Below are 17,126 nucleotides of genomic sequence, written 5' to 3'. Positions count from 1 at the left end.
GATGATACTCGCGAGGTAAGTGCTGTTAGAGTGGATTTTGTGATCTCGAAAGTAACACTCTTCAGCGCTCAAGCTGCCTTGGTCGCTGTTGGCCAAATGGTCGACGAGGAATCCATGAAGAAGAACCGCAACGCCACACCACAGTTCATCGGCGCACTCACAGAAATGGTCTGGGAACAAATAGGCAAGTCCCTTGCCGCTAGGTATGATGCCTGGGATACCCTGCTGACGCTGTTGTGCAGAGGCCACGGCCACTGATCTTGAGGGTTTCAGCAGGCACGCCGGCCGGACTACCGTCACCGCAGACGACGTCGTGCTGCTTGCGCGCAAGAACCCCGATTTGCACGAACTTATTCGGGACTATGTCGACGAGTTGAAGGCGAAGAAGGCCAGCAAAGGCAAAGGCAAGGGCAGGCAGTAGACCTGCTTGGTAATCTGATGTATTTCTTCGTTGAGGCACAAGCGTCACGTCATGTCGAATTCAAGTTTCATTTTGTTGGGTATCCATGATCTAAACAAGCCAATTGTCGGCCTGGCCCTCTTGAAAATTGAGGCCACCGCCTGCAAGCCCATAACGCCATGCCTATGCTGAATGAATAGTACTTCTCGAGCTTGGCAATCAAGGCTCTGTGCTCTCTACGGCCTCCCGTTCCCTCTGCACCTCGGCTCTGCGCATTTCCTCGAGTTCCTTCCACTCTTCCTCCGTCATGTGGAAGAGTTGAGAGAGACTGGAGATCATTGCCCACAACTCACCGGCAATGATCAGGTGCACAAACTCAAGGCCAACGAAGTTGGTCACACTCCGCCATGTCAATCCACTAAAGATGTTCCACTCGTGTATGTCGAAAACCGGCAGCCCCATCCGTTCACGATAAGCCCGAGCGACGAGACGCAATGCCATGGCTTCATAAGGCGCGACTATGACGTATGCGGAGATCACGGTGAAAATATCTGAAGCCAGACAGGCCGGCAACCGGGTGAGCATAGTGTCCACGTACGTCGGATGCAACGCGGCTAAGCCATAAGGTGAGCCCTCAGGCCCAGCGCTAGGGCGAAGCTCGGCAGACCAGAGACCAGGTGGTGCGTCCGTCGAGTCTGTCGCCTCAACGTCGAAACTGATCAGCGTGGCACTGATGCCGCCTTCTTCCTCATCGTCGCTCCCAAAATCGTCTCCGCGGGTAGAGAACGCACTTGGTCTCCGCAAAGGCTGGGATGGAGGAGGATCAGGAGGTGTGGTGCTCTCGCTCGCCACTTGTGCGTCAATATCGCGTAGGAGCTCGGCTCGATTCTGCGGCGGTAGGTCAACCGGTTGCCGGGGCGGAGGCGGCTGTGCGTCAACTACAGGGGGCGATGGCGGAGCCGCCTGCGGTGGTGGAGGAGGCGGTAGGTGTCGTCTGTGATGTACAGTGTTGGGCAGTCGAGCGTAAAATTCCTGCCACATGTATGTTGTCACTCTTGTCCAAAGACGACCCCAGAGAACGAACGATGCGAATGGTAGGGCGTTGATACACCAGGCTCCAAGATACTGCACTAGCGACGCGGCCGTGAGGTCCTTCGGAGGCTCTGGAGCAGGGATAGGTGAAGAAGGGAACCCGGGAATAAAGTAGGTCCATGATGGGAACCACTTGCTAGCTGGAATGATGTCTGCTCGTTGCATGAATACATAGAGCTGCAAGTGCACTCGGATGTAGGACAATATAGGGTTGAGCCAGCGTTTTCGAGTCCGTGCTGGAGCCCATTGATGGCTCCCAAGCTTAAGGGCGTGACCGGCGAGGAACGTAGGTAGGCCGGCGAGGAAGAGGTTTGACATGGAACGTTGGCTTCTTTCATAACGGAAGAGGTCAAAGAAAGATATGTCGGCGTAACGCTTGTAGAGCAAAATCCTCGCGCGAAGGCCGTTGACACCCCAAACACCGCCTACCTCCAGAGTCCGACCGATCCTAAGAAGGCGATGACCCATGGTTTCTTCGTAATCAACATATCGACGGACGGATTCGAGGTCCGCCTCAGTGGGGACGTTGTCTGGCTCGGCCACCCCAATGACCTGCATGACCTCATTGTGAGCTCTGATCATGTCGCGGTTCATTCGCTTTGTGCTGCTGTTGTGTGGGCGTCCACGGTTGTCATATTGCTGAGCAGGTTCGCCGGATTCATCTTCAGCGTCTACCTCGCCCTCGACAAGGTCATCGAACGGCGATCGGCCCTAGTCTGCATTAGAGTTGAAGACGGGTATTGGAAGGGGAGGGGGGGGCGCTGACCAAAGCTTGCGCTGTCAAAGGTCCGAGCCGTGTCATCCTGACAGCGCAGTCAATACTGCAGTGGCAGAGACGCGATCGCAAGCTCAGGTGCCACTCCTGTTGAAGGGACAATTGATTGGCGATGGGTTAGTGTTGTAAACGCAAACGACTGTGATCACAAGCAAGTCCGCTGTGACGTCCTGGTGCGGATCTTGGGTCGCGCAGATAAGATAAGAAGAGTTATCGATAAGTAACTTGCAGCCCGCCTGAGAAAAATTTCCAGGTAAAGCACTCCCGCTACAGGCCGAGAAAGCGTTGGTCTGTATTGTTTCGCGACATCTTGCATACCGGCGCAATGGCAAACCGACAGCCTTACAAGACGACATTTAATGCCGACAAGGTCATACGGCCTATTTTCACTGGCGGCTCAGTTGCATTGGACAATGGCGCCCGAGTGCTGGCCACAGCTCTGGGCGAGGACGCGGTCCTAACTGACCCCTCCAACGGCAGGCATCTTGCGCAGATTGAAGGAGTATGTCGTCGCCCTGCCAGCTGTTGCAAATCTTTTCTAACGATCTATAATAGGATGGCGAGCAAATATCGACATTGACCTGTACGTCACTTGCCTTCTGGTGCGGTTGACGCCCGCTAATTGAAATAACAGTGACCCCGAATGCGTCGCACCTCATCATCTGCTCTCGATCGCTCTCCATGAAGATTTACGCCCTGAAGTCCGCCGAAGACGACTCGATCACACCGACTCTCGTCCGATCTCTGAAGCCTCATGGCACCCCCGTCGTTGTGCTGGCTGTCGACCGAACAAGCACCCTGCTTGCGACTGGCGGCACTGACGGCGCCATCAAGGTCTGGGACATTGCTGGAGGATATGTCACTCACACATTCCGTGGGCCAAGTGTCCTCGTCTCTGCTCTGAAGTTCTTCGAAGTAGCGGCACGGGCCAAAGAGACCGACACCGTGAAGAAGAGCAAGAAGGCCCGCCAGGGCGATGAGGAAGAGGAGGAGGAAGTGAAAGTTGGCACAACGCAATTCCGCCTGATCTCGGGTAGCCAAGACGGAAAAGTCCGGGTCTGGGACCTTCACAAGCGTAAGACGATCGCAAGCCTAGACTCCCATGTCTCGGATGTGCAGGGTCTCGATTATTCGCCAGAACAGGATGCCATCGTTACAGGATCCAGGGACAAGACCATTATCTGGTGGGATGCGAGATCCTGGAAGATTAGAAAGGTCGTTCCTTGTCTGGAACTCATCGAAGCAGTTGGTTTCGTTGATGAGGGCAACCTCACATACTCGGCCGGCTCCAATGGCTGCTTGAGGATTTGGGATACCGACACAGGCCGCGAAGTGACCAAGGACCAGCCTGCTAAGGCCGAGACGGAGGGCATCACTGCTGCAATCTACCGACCAGAGCTGCCATTCATTCTCTGCGTGCAAATTGATCACACCTTGGCACTTTACCAATCGCCTACCAAGGCTTCGACGACGGATGCTGCGCCGGAACCTTTCAGACGGATCTCAGGAACGCACGATGAGATCATTGACCTCACCTACCTGTTGCCAGATCATTCTATCATGGCACTTGGCACCAACGCCGAGGAGGTTCGCCTAGTATCAGTTGCTGGGTCAGAGTCGAGCATAGACGCGCATGACTGGAAAGCACAGGGATCGCGATACTTCGGACAAGATGTTGGTCTGCTGAAGGGTCACGACGATATTGTCCTGACAATGGACGTCGACTGGTCTGGCCACTGGATCGCGACTGGTGCAAAGGACAATTCTGCTCGACTCTGGCGTGTTGACCGAGCCAACAATTCCTTCACATGCTACGCCACCTTCACTGGCCACGCCCAGTCCGTTGGTGCCGTCGGTCTGCCGAAGACCGTCCCCGCCGAGTCATCTGCGCAGTTCAAGGATCCGCTCAGCCACCCGCCACCTTTCCTCCTGACCGGCTCCCAGGATATGACGATCAAAAAGTGGGAGATCCCTCGTCAGCCTCAGACCAAGAAGGGTGGATCGCGGGCCTTGTTCACGAGGAAAGCGCACGAGAAGGACATCAACGCCATTGATGTGCACCCCAATGGTCACTTGTTCGCTACAGCATCACAAGACAAGACGGTCAAGATTTGGTCGGTGAAGGAGGGCGAAGTCCAAGGCATTCTCAAGGGCCATCGCCGAGGTGTCTGGTCTGTCAAATTTGCGCCTGAACACACGCCCACCATTCAGGGTGACGAGGGCCCGGTGGCCGGCAAGGGCGTCATTCTCACAGGCAGCGGTGACAAGACGGCCAAGCTGTGGAGTCTGTCGAGCTACACCTGCGTCAGGACGTTTGAAGGCCACTCCAACAGTATTCTGAAGGTGGCGTGGCTCAACGTGCCCAAGCCTGAGGAGAAGAAGCGCAAGCAGATACTCTTCGCGACTGCAGCCGGTGATGGCCTTGTCAAGGTGTGGGATGCTCAGTCGGGAGAGACGGAGTGTACGCTGGACAATCACATCGACAGGGTATGGGCTCTGGCGGTACACCCGGAGACCAACGCCATCGTCTCTGGCAGTGGTGACTCGACAGTCTGTTTCTGGAAAGACACGAGCTCTGAGACGCAGGAGGAGGCCACCAAGGCCGCACTGCAACTCATTGAGCAGGAGCAGGAGCTTGAGAACCACATCCATGCCGGCTCCTACCGAGAGGCCATCATCCTGGCGCTTCAGCTCAACCATCCCGGCCGACTGCTCAGCCTGTTCACATCTGTCGTAACATCAAACAAGCCGGACGCGGACAGCCTGTGCGGCTCCAAGGCTGTAGACCAGGTGCTGGCGACGCTTTCCGACGATCAGATCTTCCTGCTCCTGTTGAGGCTGCGCGACTGGAATACCAACGCCAGGACGGCACCCGTCGCGCAAAGGATCTTGTTGACGCTGGTGAAGAGCTACCCGGCATCGAAGCTCTCCAACCTGTCTGTCAAGGGTGCGCGCGGCCAGAGGAGTCTAAAGGAGGTCCTGAATGCGCTCAAGGTATACACCGAGAGGCATTATAAGAGGATGGATGAGCTTGTGGACGAAAGTTATTTGGTGGAATATACCCTGCAGGAGATGGACAACCTAGCCCCTGCTCTGGATGATCTGGTTTTGCGCGAGGTGGGTGACGAGAAGGATGTCGTCATGGCGTAGTGGTGTACAAGTAGATGAATAGAACGCGCCTCTCACAAGGAGGCTCTTGGAATTTGATCCTGTGTGTGACATGGCCATTGTGTGTGTCCAGTGGTTTTCTGCGTCCGGTCTCAGACTGTCGAATGCAATCTTTGGCATGCTGTGACGGCCGGGCCGGCAAGAAGCGAGAGCGCATTCGTCTTCGTCGAGCTACGGGCGTGTTGACAAGGAGAAGTGGGGTCTCCGTAGTGTAATCAACCCCCAAAGTTTCTGTCACCACTCACCACCTAGTTGAGCCTTGCGACCGTGCGACGTCTGTCACAACAACTCCAGCAAACAGCACAGCGCATGTCCTCCTGCCTCTCCACAGTAACGACGAGATCACCGCGCAGTATGGAACAAGCTCGCCGCAAGCGACAGGCACTCGATGCCCTCGATGAGGTTGCAGGAGTCGACTCGCCAAGGTCGAAGAGGTCGAGGACTGGCGACGCGACCATGTCGGAGGGGTCACCACCACCACACGGATTGAACGGCGATGCAACCGACAAGGCTGAGGCAAACGGCGGGGAAAGCGTGGAAGAAGAGGACGAGGACGACGACTTTGAGGAACACACACCTGCGGCCCCGATCCGACAATCCGCGCCGACGAGCGGCTACGATGACCTCTACCTCGACACAATAGATCGCAACGTGCTGGACTTTGACTTTGAAAAGTTATGCTCAATCAGCTTATCCAACATCAACGTCTACGCCTGTCTCGTGTGTGGTCGATATTTCCAGGGTCGTGGTCCCAAATCCCACGCTTACTTCCACGCCCTAGACGAAGATCACCACGTCTACATCAACATGCAGACGCAAAATGTCTACGTCCTGCCTGAGGGCTACGAAGTCAAGAGCAAGTCTCTCGACGACATCAAGTATGTCTCGGATCCGCGATATACGAAGCAGGAGGTCATGGAACTCGATCGTAGAGCCCAGCCGGCGTGGACGCTGGCGGGCAAGGAGTACGCCCCGGGCTTTGTGGGTATGAACAACCTCAAGGAAAACGACTACCTCAACGTCATCCTGCAGGCGCTGTCGCACGTCGTACCATTACGCAACTACTTTCTCCTCGAGGACTTCAGCTCGCGCTCCGAGCTCGCCAAGCGTACGAGTATTCTCGTGCGCAAGATCTGGAACCCGCGCGCCTTCAAAGCGCACGTATCCCCGCACGAGCTCCTTCAACAGATCGCCCTCGACTCCAACAAACGCTTCACGCTGACCAACCAGTCTGACCCCATCGAGTTCCTCTCGTGGTTCCTCAACAACCTTCACCTCGGCCTCGGTGGCTCCAAGACGAAGCCCGGCTCGTCCATGATCCACCGCATCTTCCAGGGCAAGCTCAAGGTCGAGTCACAAGCCATCACGGCGCGCGCCGACGCCGGCGACCGGCTCCGCTTCGAGGACGCCGCCGACGTTCACGTTGCCGTCTCCCGCTTCCTCCTCCTCACCCTCGACCTCCCCGCGGCGCCGCTCTTCCAGGACGAGAACAACCGCAACATCATCCCGCAGGTGCCCCTGACGACGATCCTCGCCAAGTACGACGGCCGCCACGCCCAGGAGCACCTCGCCCAGCGCAAGCGCTACCGCCTCCTCCACCCGCTGCCCCCCTATCTCGTCATGCACGTCAAGCGCTTCAGCCAGAACAAGTTTGTCTCGGAGCGCAACCCCACCATTGTCACCTTTGACGCGCGCAACCTCGACATGGCGCCGTACGTCGAGCCCAACCCGGCCGAGCACCCGCCCGGCGAGCCCATTTGGTACGACCTCGTCGCCAACGTCGTCCACGAGGCCGTGCGCGCGCGGCGGGAGGACGTCGCCGACGCCGTCGGCGAGGAGCGCAAGACGTGGAAGGTCCAGCTCAAGGACAAGGGCCGCGACGAGTGGGTCGTATGCCAGGACCTGTTTGTCGACAAGGTGCAGAGCGAGCTGCTCTACCTTGGTGAGACGTACCTCCAGGTTTGGGAGCGGAGGAGGACGCCAAAGGGCAAGGGCAGGGCCTAAGCCCGGAGGCGTATGTACTAGAAGGTCGCATGCCATTACAGTGGTCTTATGAGATGGTTGACGCACGGGCGACTTGATACCATGTTAATTAGGTGGATGTAAAATCGGAGAACTGACAACCAGCGGTGTTTCGTTGCGTGACTGAAGAGACCGGAATATGACATGTTGTCCTCCAACATGTGCGTGATGTAAAATATGGCTTCGTGGTAGGCAATTGGCCCTCAATCGTCAATAATCAGGCAACGAGCTTCATACGGCCATCGGACGAAATGCCAAATCCGGTATATAGGCATCACCCGAGAGTGTCGTGAGCGTCTGCCATGTCATATTCACGGTGGTTGGACGTTGTCGAAAATGTGTGAAGGACCAATTTACTCGATTGCCGCGCAAACAATGTCCGGCGGAAACAGTTGAATTCATGGGTACATCAATGCACGTCGTTCCATCTCAAGCTTCAAACCTCAGCCTCAAGGGCTTACAAGGCATCGCTCCTCGCGCTCGAGTCGGCTGGGCATCCTCATAGGTATGGTACACCGAGTCTCAACAAATCAACCAAAGCTAACCCCCCTAAATATGCCCGAGACACAATACGTCAAGTCAATCCTCCGTCGTCGCTAGGCCCTCCCTTCCGCCTCATTCATAAGCCCATAAGAAGTCCCTAGTGGTAAAAGCTGCAGCCCGGTCGACGAAAGCTAATGGTAAAGGTGTTGTACAGGGGTGGTGAGAGATTCGGAAATTGTGTGGTCGCATGCGAGAAATTCATGGTATTCGCCGTCGAACAACGACTCGAAAGCGTTGTGGGAGAGAGCGGCCTTGTTGGCGAGGTAAGCGCGCTCCGGAAGTGCCTAACTAGATTGCTTCTGCTCATCGCCGGGGGCCTGCTTGCGCTTGTCCTGGTGCTTCTCGCGGCGGGACTCCTCGATCGCGGCTCGGTGCTGGATGCTCTCGTCGTGAGACTTGAACTCGAAGATTGTGTTGGGCGGGCACTGGAGGTAGTTCTTCCAGGTTTCACTGTGACCGGAAGCGTTAGCGTCATGGGAGGTGGAGCGGGCACGAGCAACATATGAACATACCGAATCTTCAGCACGCGGCCGCCAGTCGAACGAGTCCAAATGCTGATAACATCCTCACCGTTGCGGATGCTGACAACGCCACCACAGATCTCCTCGCCGACATCCTGGAAGGCCTCACCCAGGAGCGCAAAGCGCGTGTCCTCCCAGTATCGGTCGGCAATGCCCTTCTTCAGACGCAGGACCCATTTACCGCCGCTGCGGTTGATCTCGTCCTCCCAGATAGGCCTGATGCCTCTCTTGAAGAAGTGGTACTCCCATCCCACAGGCAACTCCGAGGGGTGCTTGAGGTGGCGGAAGCCGACGACAAACTCCTCGATGGACTTGCAGTGCACCATGGCAGTCAGGGACTTGGCGTACTCCTCGTACGGCTGACCCTTGGGCTGACACGGCCGGCACCAGGTAACCCACTCATATTTCAGAGGGTGCACCTTGAGGCCGGCCTGTGGGCGGGCGACCTCAGACGACCCACGGGCGGAGCTGGTCTGAGAGCCCTGGCCGGTCCGGAAGTTGGCGGACGACCCGGTCTCGGCGATAGAGGCCATCGAGGGGGCCTTGCCGTCGGCACCGGGGGTCTTGGACGCAGGTGCCTTGCCCATGGCAAGCTCGAAAGGGTTGCCAGGGGTCTTGGGGGTTTTCGCAGAACCGAAGGACGCAAAAGCCCCAGAGCCTAGACCGAAGGCATTGGAAGCTCCCGTGGTGGGGGAAGCTAAAGAGGAGCCGCCGGGCGTCGTAGCGGCCGTCGCACTGAAGGGATCATTTTTGCCTTGGGAGGAGGTGGCGCCGCCGAATCTCTTGGAGAAGGAGCCGGAGCCATTGCGGGCGGAATCGCCGCCCGTTGACGTCGAATTGCCATGGCTGGGAGTCGAGAGGGAAAGCTTGCCTGAGCTGTGGCATGTGGTTAGGCATGGGTCTTGGGAGAACGGAGAGCGATGCAAATGGGTCGCGGCAAGTTGGTGGTGAGGAAGAAGCAACGTGACTTACTTAGTGCGGCGAGTCCATAGGTTGTTATCCATGAGGACTGTCTTGCACTTTCTCTCTTGTTAGAAATTCCCTGGCTGCGACGACGGCTCCTTCTCGATTGTGAAGGACGGCTCCTTTTGCGTGACGAAGCGATCGACAATGTTCAAAGTGGCTGGTTGGAAGAGAGAGGGGAGGTGTGCGCGTGGAGGTCGGGGAGGCGAGATGACGATTCAAGGTGTGTTGATCGGGTTTCTGAGGATGGTGGTGGTGGTGGTGGTGGCAGGCCTGGAGTTGGGTCGAATGGGCTGCACGGTGTGGGTGGGATCGAACAAGATGGATCTGGATCGCTGAGCGCAGGCGGCGACGTTGTCTGGTTTGGCGAGGTGAGGGCGAGGTGGGCGACTGGGTGATAGCGGGTTGCGGTTGGACTTGGGATTAGGTATGGCGAGGATTTCTTTGGTTAGAGGAGAGTATGCACAAAGGTGTAAGGTCGGACAGAGGCAGGTACGAGCGAGTTGCTTCGAGGTTCGGGTTCACTTCCAGTTGTCAAAGCAAAGAAACTTCCTCCAGTGCTTGACGAAAAACGCACGAGCACCGGGGGTGCTCGGATAAAGTCATAGTACAGCGCGAAGAATGATCCCTTTGGTCACTAGCTTGGGCAAGTTTCCACCCGAGCTACGGGGCATCATTATAGGGCGTTTGCAGTCCGCCCAGAAGGGGAGGGGGGAGAGGGGGGACATGGCATGGCTATCAGGTAGGTAGGCAGCTGAGCAAAGAATGGCAACCGCTACAGTCTGACGATGACTTCACAATCGTTTTCTCTACCCTTCTGGTTCCTTGCCTTGTGACCTTTTCTTGTTATAATAAAAGGCTTCATGTCATCTCATTGCCTGCAATATCAGTGAGCAGATGGTACTGCTGCCTTGCTCGACACCAACACTACGACTTGATGATATGCAGGACACTAAAATGTGTGTAGGTAGGTGGTGGGTTCATCCTCGAGGCGAAAAACCTATTGTCATCCGACTGGCCTTGAACACTAATGAGAATGAGGGACCTGATCGTGCGACCCTCGCCCTCACCCCCGCTTAACCCCCTTCATGCCCCTTTACATACGAAGCCCCGATACTGGCGAGGTTTTGGACCCACGTGGTTTGGAAGCCGCGACCATCTGTGCCAGCCCACTCTGGCTGCTCGCAGTCTTCCTGCTTACCCGTCCTTCCCATTTTGGAGTTCGTCCAATGAAATGACCTCACTCACTGAACCCCGCCTACGGCTGGCATTCACCCTGGCTCCTGGCTGCTTGCTTCAGTCTTTCTGACCTCATCCCACTCTGGCGACGCGCCCCAGTCGCGACTCCACCAGACATAGAAGGCGGTAAACAGCCTCCCAAATCACCAACTCAATTCAACACCAGCTGCGCCTCTCGTGCTCCCCCTCCCCACCCCCTTTGCGATGCAATCGGAGCGAACCTGATGCGCTGAGCAACCGTTTCGCCCATTGACCCTTCGAGCATGGAGAAATTCCTGCGGGAATGGCGCCAGGATGCCCTCAATAAGGCACAGTATGATTCCGCCATCTTCGTGGGCGACAAGCTGCTTGCCCTGACCAGTCAGTCAGCGCATACGATTGCACACTGGTCCCAGAGACGAAGCTAACACGGGCGCCACAAGATGACGATAAAGACGCATTCTGGTTGGCACAGGTTCATTTTGCGACTGGCAATTACACACGTGCCCAAACGTTCCTCTCGAAACAAGACCTCGTCACCCGGAACACCTCCTGTCGCTACCTCGCTGCGCACTGTCTTATCAAGCAGTCCCGATACGACGAAGCGCTTGGTCTTCTCGGTGATCGAAACCCCGTGCATCTCATTGCGAATGCGAGCAACAAGCGGAAGGTGCAGCACACTGGCCTCCAGAGCAGGCATGCGGCTCTTGCTAAAGGCGGCCGTATGGCTCGCGACGAGGCGGCCGAAGAGGAGTCGGCGAATCGGAAATATGAGGCGGCCATGTGCTACCTGCGAGGCATCTGCTATGCCAAGCAGAATGCTTTCGACCGCGCCAAAGAGTGCTACAAGGATGCCGTCAAGATCGACGTGCAGTGCTTCGAAGCTTTTCAGCAACTTATGAGCAATTCTTTGCTGTCGCCGGACGAGGAGTGGCAGTTCCTGGAGACTCTCGATTTTGACGCCGTCAGTGTGCCAGGGGACGTCTCTGCCTCGCAGGAGGCTGCCGACTTTACGAAGATGCTGTACACAACAAGGCTCTCGAAGTACCGCGACCCCTCCAATTTCACGACAGCCTACGATTCATTATCGACACACTACCGCCTCGCCGACAACCCGGATCTTTTGCTGGCCAAGGCAGATCTTCTTTACACGCAATGTCGGTACAGGGAGGCTCTCGGTATCACTGATTCTGTGCTGCAAGACGACAAGTACAACTTTAGCCTGTATCCCCTGCACCTTGCGTGCTTGTTCGAGCTAAAGATGAAAAACGCTCTTTTCTTAGTGGCGCATGACCTGGCCGACCACCATCCCGAGGAGCCGTGCTCTTGGCTGGCTGTGGGCACGTATTATTTTGCTATTGACAAGATTGCCGAGGCTCGCAGATACTTCAGCAAGGCGAGCATGATGGATGCGCACTTTGGTCCAGCCTGGATTGGCTTCGCGCACACTTTTGCGGCTGAGGGCGAGCACGACCAAGCCATATCGGCCTACTCGACAGCCGCCAGGTTGTTCATGGGTACACATCTTCCGCAAGTGTTCCTCGGAATGCAACACCATGCGCTCAACAACATGACGCTGGCAGAGGAGTTCCTCAAGACTGCATACGGGCTCTGCAAGACAGATCCCCTCCTTCTGAATGAGATGGGCGTTGTCAAGTACCACCAAGACAAGCCAGAGGAGGCCGTTCGCTTCTTCCTTCGCGCGATACAGATCGCCGGCGAGATTGATGCCGACCCCAGCGCTTGGCTTTCTGCTCGCACGAATCTGGCCCATGCCTACCGTCGTCTCCGGAGGTGGAATGATGCGCTCCAGGAGTTCAACGAGGTCCTGCGTCTCGGCGGTAAAGACTCGGCGATACTGAGCGCCAAGGGACTGATCTACCTGGAGAACGGTCAGCCCGAGCGGGCCATCATCCCGCTCCACGAGGCGTTGGCGATCCACCCTCAAGACGGCATCGCAACAGAGTTGCTCAACAAGGCTCTTCAAGAGTCCATGTATATCGACGTTGCGGATAATGATGAGCTCGATGCGTTTGAAAATGACCTCGACATGGGCAAGGCGCATGCCAAGGAGAAACTGGCGCGACCCCGTAGGAAGGGTGATGCCAAGGGCAAAGGGAAAGCGGCGGGCCGGTCGAGGGGCCCTCTCATGGACGAGGATGAAAAGGGCGAAAGCATGATGGAGATGACTGACGACGACTGATTGGGATGCCCCGCGAGGCACGGTTTACATAATTGAGCGTTTGAAGTACTGGCGTAGGCGGTTCGGACACGGGCTCAGGACAGCATCTATAAGCTACGTTCAAGAATAGCTAGGTATGGGATGGTCATTGCTGGTGGCCTGGGCTGCTACAATCATTAAATCGTTCACACTTTTTGCACCAGAGCTGTGTTTCCTGTGGGAGACTGGGGTTGGAGATGCACCCTAGGCTTCTAGATCACGACGGTCATCTTCCTCGTCGGGGTCGATGTCTACGGACTTAGGATTATCATCGCCCACTAGCGAATGCTCATCCAGGGTGCCGTCTAAGTAGCTCCGATAGTCCTCATCTAAACTCAGATCACTAACGGGGGCGTCAGGGTGATCGGCCATGCTCTGTACTACGAGGCTCGATACAGGCTGCAGCCATCCTGCTCCTTAGCCCGCCGGGGTAACCGAGTATTAGGAGAGCTTATAATGTACATTCTCTTACTAGGGTGCTCAGGGCTACTTTTATTGTAGGAAGTGGTATACTTCAGGAATATGATATTGAGAGTCTACTGCTAGCGCTAGTTCCACGATGGTGTCTCTCGGGTCTCCTATTCTTACCCTAGATTCTAAGTATCGAAGATAGGTAGACTGAGCTAATATTATAAACATATTTAGATATCGTATGATACTTTTTCTACTATAAATAGAGCTCCTAAGGACATGAAAATCAGAGATTGAGAATACATCATGGGAAGGGTGGATATCTTATGTAGGGAGGTTGTAGTATAGATGGGTAACAGAAGGGTGAAGGACGAAGAGAAGAAGAGCCCATTTTCCTATCACCTCCTTCCCAGGTATAGTAGTACAAGCGCTCCTTCCCAAATCAGTCTCCAGTCAAGGCAGCAACTTCAATCAGGTCCACACCCCCTGGACGATGCTCGGCCGATGCCCTCACGGTGCCGCTTACTTCAGCCCCGACAAACCTCAGCGCCATCTACAATGGGCGCCACTCGCGCCAACCCGTCTGTATACCTGGACTGCCCGTATGCTTGATAAGAAAACTACACCCCCAGCTTCCCCAACAAGGCTGTGTAGCTCAGTGGTAGAGCACCCGGGGTTTCTTCCTCCTAAAACCCTTTCCGCTCCCGCAGACCTAGAACCGTACATGCCTTATCTTCTCCCCCCGGGAGGTCGGTGGTTCGATTCCACCCACAGCCAAGTCTCTCTTTTTTTCCTCCTTCCATGCTTCCTGTGGGCGTCGTGTGCTGACGTGGCCGATCTTGTGGTGGCTTCTGACATGGTCGAGCCATATGCGCCTTTTGGTGACGACGCCGGGCTTCAATTACATCAAACAAATGGAATTCTACTGGCCTGTATGGTAATTGGGGCAGTTGAGTACGTGTCTTTTGAGTAGTTAGAGGTTGAATAAATTATGTCTTCAAGAGGAATGTTTTGATACGCTATCGCTTTGATGATGAACGCAAGTACAACAACAAGTCCATATCAGCCTTGGCACCAGACAACTAGAATATTAATAAGAATACGTCTTTTCGCACTTCACATAGCTTGATCCGTTGTGAGAGAGAAAGGGGGGGGGTGGGGGTTAGAGAACTGCGATAACACATGTTTTGCGGCATACCCTAAACAAGTCTTAGGCTGGCAATCTGGAAATCGGGAGCCTATAGCCATTTCCTCGAGAAAGGGGCTGCAGTCAAGGCACAAACCTATCAGTACCTTATGTCGCATACCTCGGGTCGAAGTCATGATCACGACGTTCGACCAAGGCGCGAACAGGTGGACAGTTGTGAATACAGAATAGCTCATGATCATAAATTGTACGGAGAAGAAATGTACGGTCAAAAAAAGGTCCAGAATGTACAACGAAAAGCCCGCGCATGTAGTGACCGTCCCAGGCATTGGCGCTCCCCCTTCCCTGTTTTGAATGAAGACATCCCACGATCTAGCTGTTGTAGACAGCAATGTACTCTGCCTGCAGCGTGCCCCCAGAGATGGTGTTCGCAAGCGGCGTCTGGCTGCCGAAGTTGTTGTTAGGGAAGGCTCCGCCGATGGCCAGGTTCAGCAGGATAAAGTGCGGGTTGTGCACGCTCTGCGCCCACACATCGGCCGGCAGGTCGGTCGAGACGATCTGCCAGAAGAGAATGCCATCAACGAACCACCGCACAGCCTCGAGGGCCTGCGTACGGTCAACCTCGAGGGTGTAGGTGTGGTAGTTGCCCTGGCAGGGGCTGTTGGGGCACTGCCGGCTGCCGACGAGGCCGTCGGTCTCACGGCAGGGGCCGCCGGGGTTGGTGCCGCAGTGCATCACGCCCCAGACGCGGTCGATACCGTTTACGTTCTCCATAATATCAAACTCGCCAACGGACGGCCAGTTTCTGTCTGCTGTCAGCTCATGGCATAGGATGAAAGGTGGCGGCGCAAAGAGCAGGATAAAAAAACGTACTGGTAGTTGCCACGGTAGGCGCGGCCGAGGGTCCAGAAGGCAGGCCAATAGCCAATGCCGTTCGACCCGACGACGGGTAGGTTCAGGCTTGCCTGGATGCGCATACGACCACCAGGGCGCGCAACGAAGTCGGAACGCTGTGACTCGATGCGTGCCGACGTCCACTGCCCAGCACTGTTCTTCAGAGCCGTGATCTGCAGAGCGCCGTTACCGTTGAGCTTGAGGTTGGCGGGGCTGCTGGTGTAGGACTGGATCTCCCAGGTTCCCCACTGGGGAGGACCACCTGGGTACCCGGTGCCTGTGTCGATGATCCAGTTGGAGGGGTTGGGCAGGCTGTTGGCCGTGCCGACAAAGTCGTCGGACCAGGTGAGAGAGAATCCGGGAATCGAGGGCACGGCTGCGCGAACGGCGGGGAGAGCCAGAGCGGCGGCGAGCAAGTGGGCGAAAACCATGCTGTTCGGTTAGCTGTGGCTGCCGTGCGCTGTTGGAAGCACAAACTTACATGGCGGTAGTGACGAAGGTGCCTTTCTATACACAGAGTCGCAGCAAGAGGAGGCGTGCTGGATGCGAGGAGGAGAGGGCTGGTTCGCTGGGCTGTCTGCTGAGGGCTCAACATCAAGTCGCAATGAAGCACGACTCCGGATCGTACTTATAGTTCTCGATCACGGCCCTCCTTGTCGGCACTCAGTCGTCTTCATGATGCCGAACGCTCCTCTCCTGTGAAGGCATGACTCTAGCCCGAGGCCGAGGAGCCGCCCACGACACTCTGAGAGAATATGCGCCGGACGACAAGGGGGTAGGAAAGTCGAGATCACGCCGCGAGACCCATCGGCCCGCCGAAAAGTTGACACTGGTCATCTAGACGGAGGGGCAGAAAAGGCCCTTCTCCAGGATGCGACCCTATCACCAAGCTTGGCGCCAGCAGATTGATGTCAGGGGCTGTCAGTAAAGCCGCGGGACCTGGCATCTCATGATGGGCAAGGTAGGATCGCGTCTGTTCAGTAAAGTGACGAGCCAATGGTCGCGTGACTAAGGCGCGAAGAAAAGGTCGACACCCCGGGCGGCAAAACGGGAGTGCGTCCTGATCGGAGCTAGGCTGGCTGCCAGATCGTGGGGACTCCAGGATCCAGGGCGTTCTGCTGATCGATCTTGAGTCGCAGGTGTGCGGTGTATGGTACGATCAGACGGTGAGCGGATGGACCCATGTCCACGAACACGGTTTACTGAAAATTCGACTCGGGACGCAGTGGTCGTCACTTCGCAGCGTTGATCGGTTTTGCACCTTGGAGTCGCGCCTTACGGGGACACAGCCATGCCGTGGGCAGACAGAGCAGACAGATCCGATCCGATCCAGGCCGGCGTCTATGCCGGCACTGGTGGCTGCTCGAGGCTTGCAGAGGCGGTCGGAGTAGAAGCTTATTCGCGTGCCTGACTACCAGTGCTCTTCCCCAGGTCCCGCGGGCGCGGGGTTCACGTGAAGCATTCTCGACAGCCGACACTTGGCCAGAAGGGGCAGCAATGCCGACCTGGGCTTCGGCGCTTCGCCGGCGAGGTTGTCTATCCCATGCATCAACCTGATGTGAAGGGGTGCCTGACTTCTTTACTCGATCATTTGCAAATGCAAGTTCATGAACAACGGTGTAGACGAGCGGTTTTGAAAAAAAGGAAAAAAAGGAAAGCATGTGAAGGGAGAACGGCGCTTCGAGCGGAAGAAGAGTTCCGCAAAGTCGAAAGCATGGCAGAAGACTCTGGTGTGCGCTCTTGATGCCCGC

The 17,126-nt window shown here is 56.2% G+C and overlaps 7 protein-coding genes and 1 pseudogene across 8 annotated transcripts; 5 read left to right on the top strand and 3 right to left on the bottom strand.

Annotated features, from left to right (window-relative positions):
• Positions 1–96: 96 nt before the first annotated feature.
• Positions 97–258, top strand: VDBG_04109 (conserved hypothetical protein; the record flags this gene model as incomplete). Its single annotated transcript, XM_003006110.1, has 2 exons — positions 97–203; positions 243–258. 2 exons carry the CDS (start codon positions 97–99, stop codon positions 256–258), a joined length of 123 nt encoding a protein of 40 aa, XP_003006156.1.
• A 219-nt stretch (positions 259–477) lies between these two features.
• Positions 478–2,410, bottom strand: VDBG_04108 (conserved hypothetical protein; the record flags this gene model as incomplete). Its single annotated transcript, XM_003006109.1, has 2 exons — positions 478–2,203; positions 2,259–2,410. 2 exons carry the CDS (start codon positions 2,292–2,294, stop codon positions 620–622), a joined length of 1,620 nt encoding a protein of 539 aa, XP_003006155.1.
• A 182-nt stretch (positions 2,411–2,592) lies between these two features.
• Positions 2,593–5,417, top strand: VDBG_04107 (U3 small nucleolar RNA-associated protein; the record flags this gene model as incomplete). Its single annotated transcript, XM_003006108.1, has 3 exons — positions 2,593–2,769; positions 2,823–2,850; positions 2,902–5,417. 3 exons carry the CDS (start codon positions 2,593–2,595, stop codon positions 5,415–5,417), a joined length of 2,721 nt encoding a protein of 906 aa, XP_003006154.1.
• A 372-nt stretch (positions 5,418–5,789) lies between these two features.
• On the top strand, positions 5,790–7,439 carry VDBG_04106 (U4/U6.U5 tri-snRNP-associated protein; the record flags this gene model as incomplete). The annotated part of the gene is made up of 1 exon (XM_003006107.1): positions 5,790–7,439. One exon carries the CDS (start codon positions 5,790–5,792, stop codon positions 7,437–7,439), a length of 1,650 nt encoding a protein of 549 aa, XP_003006153.1.
• Positions 7,440–8,284: 845 nt separating this feature from the next.
• VDBG_04105 (eukaryotic translation initiation factor 4E-4) lies at positions 8,285–9,525 on the bottom strand (the record flags this gene model as incomplete). Its single annotated transcript, XM_003006106.1, has 3 exons — positions 8,285–8,450; positions 8,513–9,397; positions 9,494–9,525. The coding sequence occupies 3 exons, from the start codon at positions 9,523–9,525 to the stop codon at positions 8,285–8,287; spliced, it is 1,083 nt and encodes a 360-aa protein (XP_003006152.1).
• A 1,461-nt stretch (positions 9,526–10,986) lies between these two features.
• VDBG_04104 (anaphase-promoting complex subunit cut9) lies at positions 10,987–12,905 on the top strand (the record flags this gene model as incomplete). Its single annotated transcript, XM_003006105.1, has 2 exons — positions 10,987–11,036; positions 11,093–12,905. 2 exons carry the CDS (start codon positions 10,987–10,989, stop codon positions 12,903–12,905), a joined length of 1,863 nt encoding a protein of 620 aa, XP_003006151.1.
• Positions 12,906–13,978: 1,073 nt separating this feature from the next.
• Positions 13,979–14,111, top strand: VDBG_15085 (annotated as a pseudogene). Its single transcript has one exon. The product of its transcript is annotated as a tRNA-OTHER (tRNA).
• A 742-nt stretch (positions 14,112–14,853) lies between these two features.
• VDBG_04103 (beta-glucanase) lies at positions 14,854–15,806 on the bottom strand (the record flags this gene model as incomplete). Its single annotated transcript, XM_003006104.1, has 2 exons — positions 14,854–15,286; positions 15,355–15,806. The coding sequence occupies 2 exons, from the start codon at positions 15,804–15,806 to the stop codon at positions 14,854–14,856; spliced, it is 885 nt and encodes a 294-aa protein (XP_003006150.1).
• Between the last annotated feature and the right edge of the window lie 1,320 nt (positions 15,807–17,126).

The sequence above is a fragment of the Verticillium alfalfae genome, genomic scaffold (genome assembly GCF_000150825.1).
Source record: "Verticillium alfalfae VaMs.102 supercont1.4 genomic scaffold, whole genome shotgun sequence".
Classification (NCBI taxonomy): Eukaryota; Fungi; Ascomycota; class Sordariomycetes; order Glomerellales; family Plectosphaerellaceae; genus Verticillium; species Verticillium alfalfae.
This window is presented reverse-complemented; position numbering and strand designations above follow the sequence as displayed.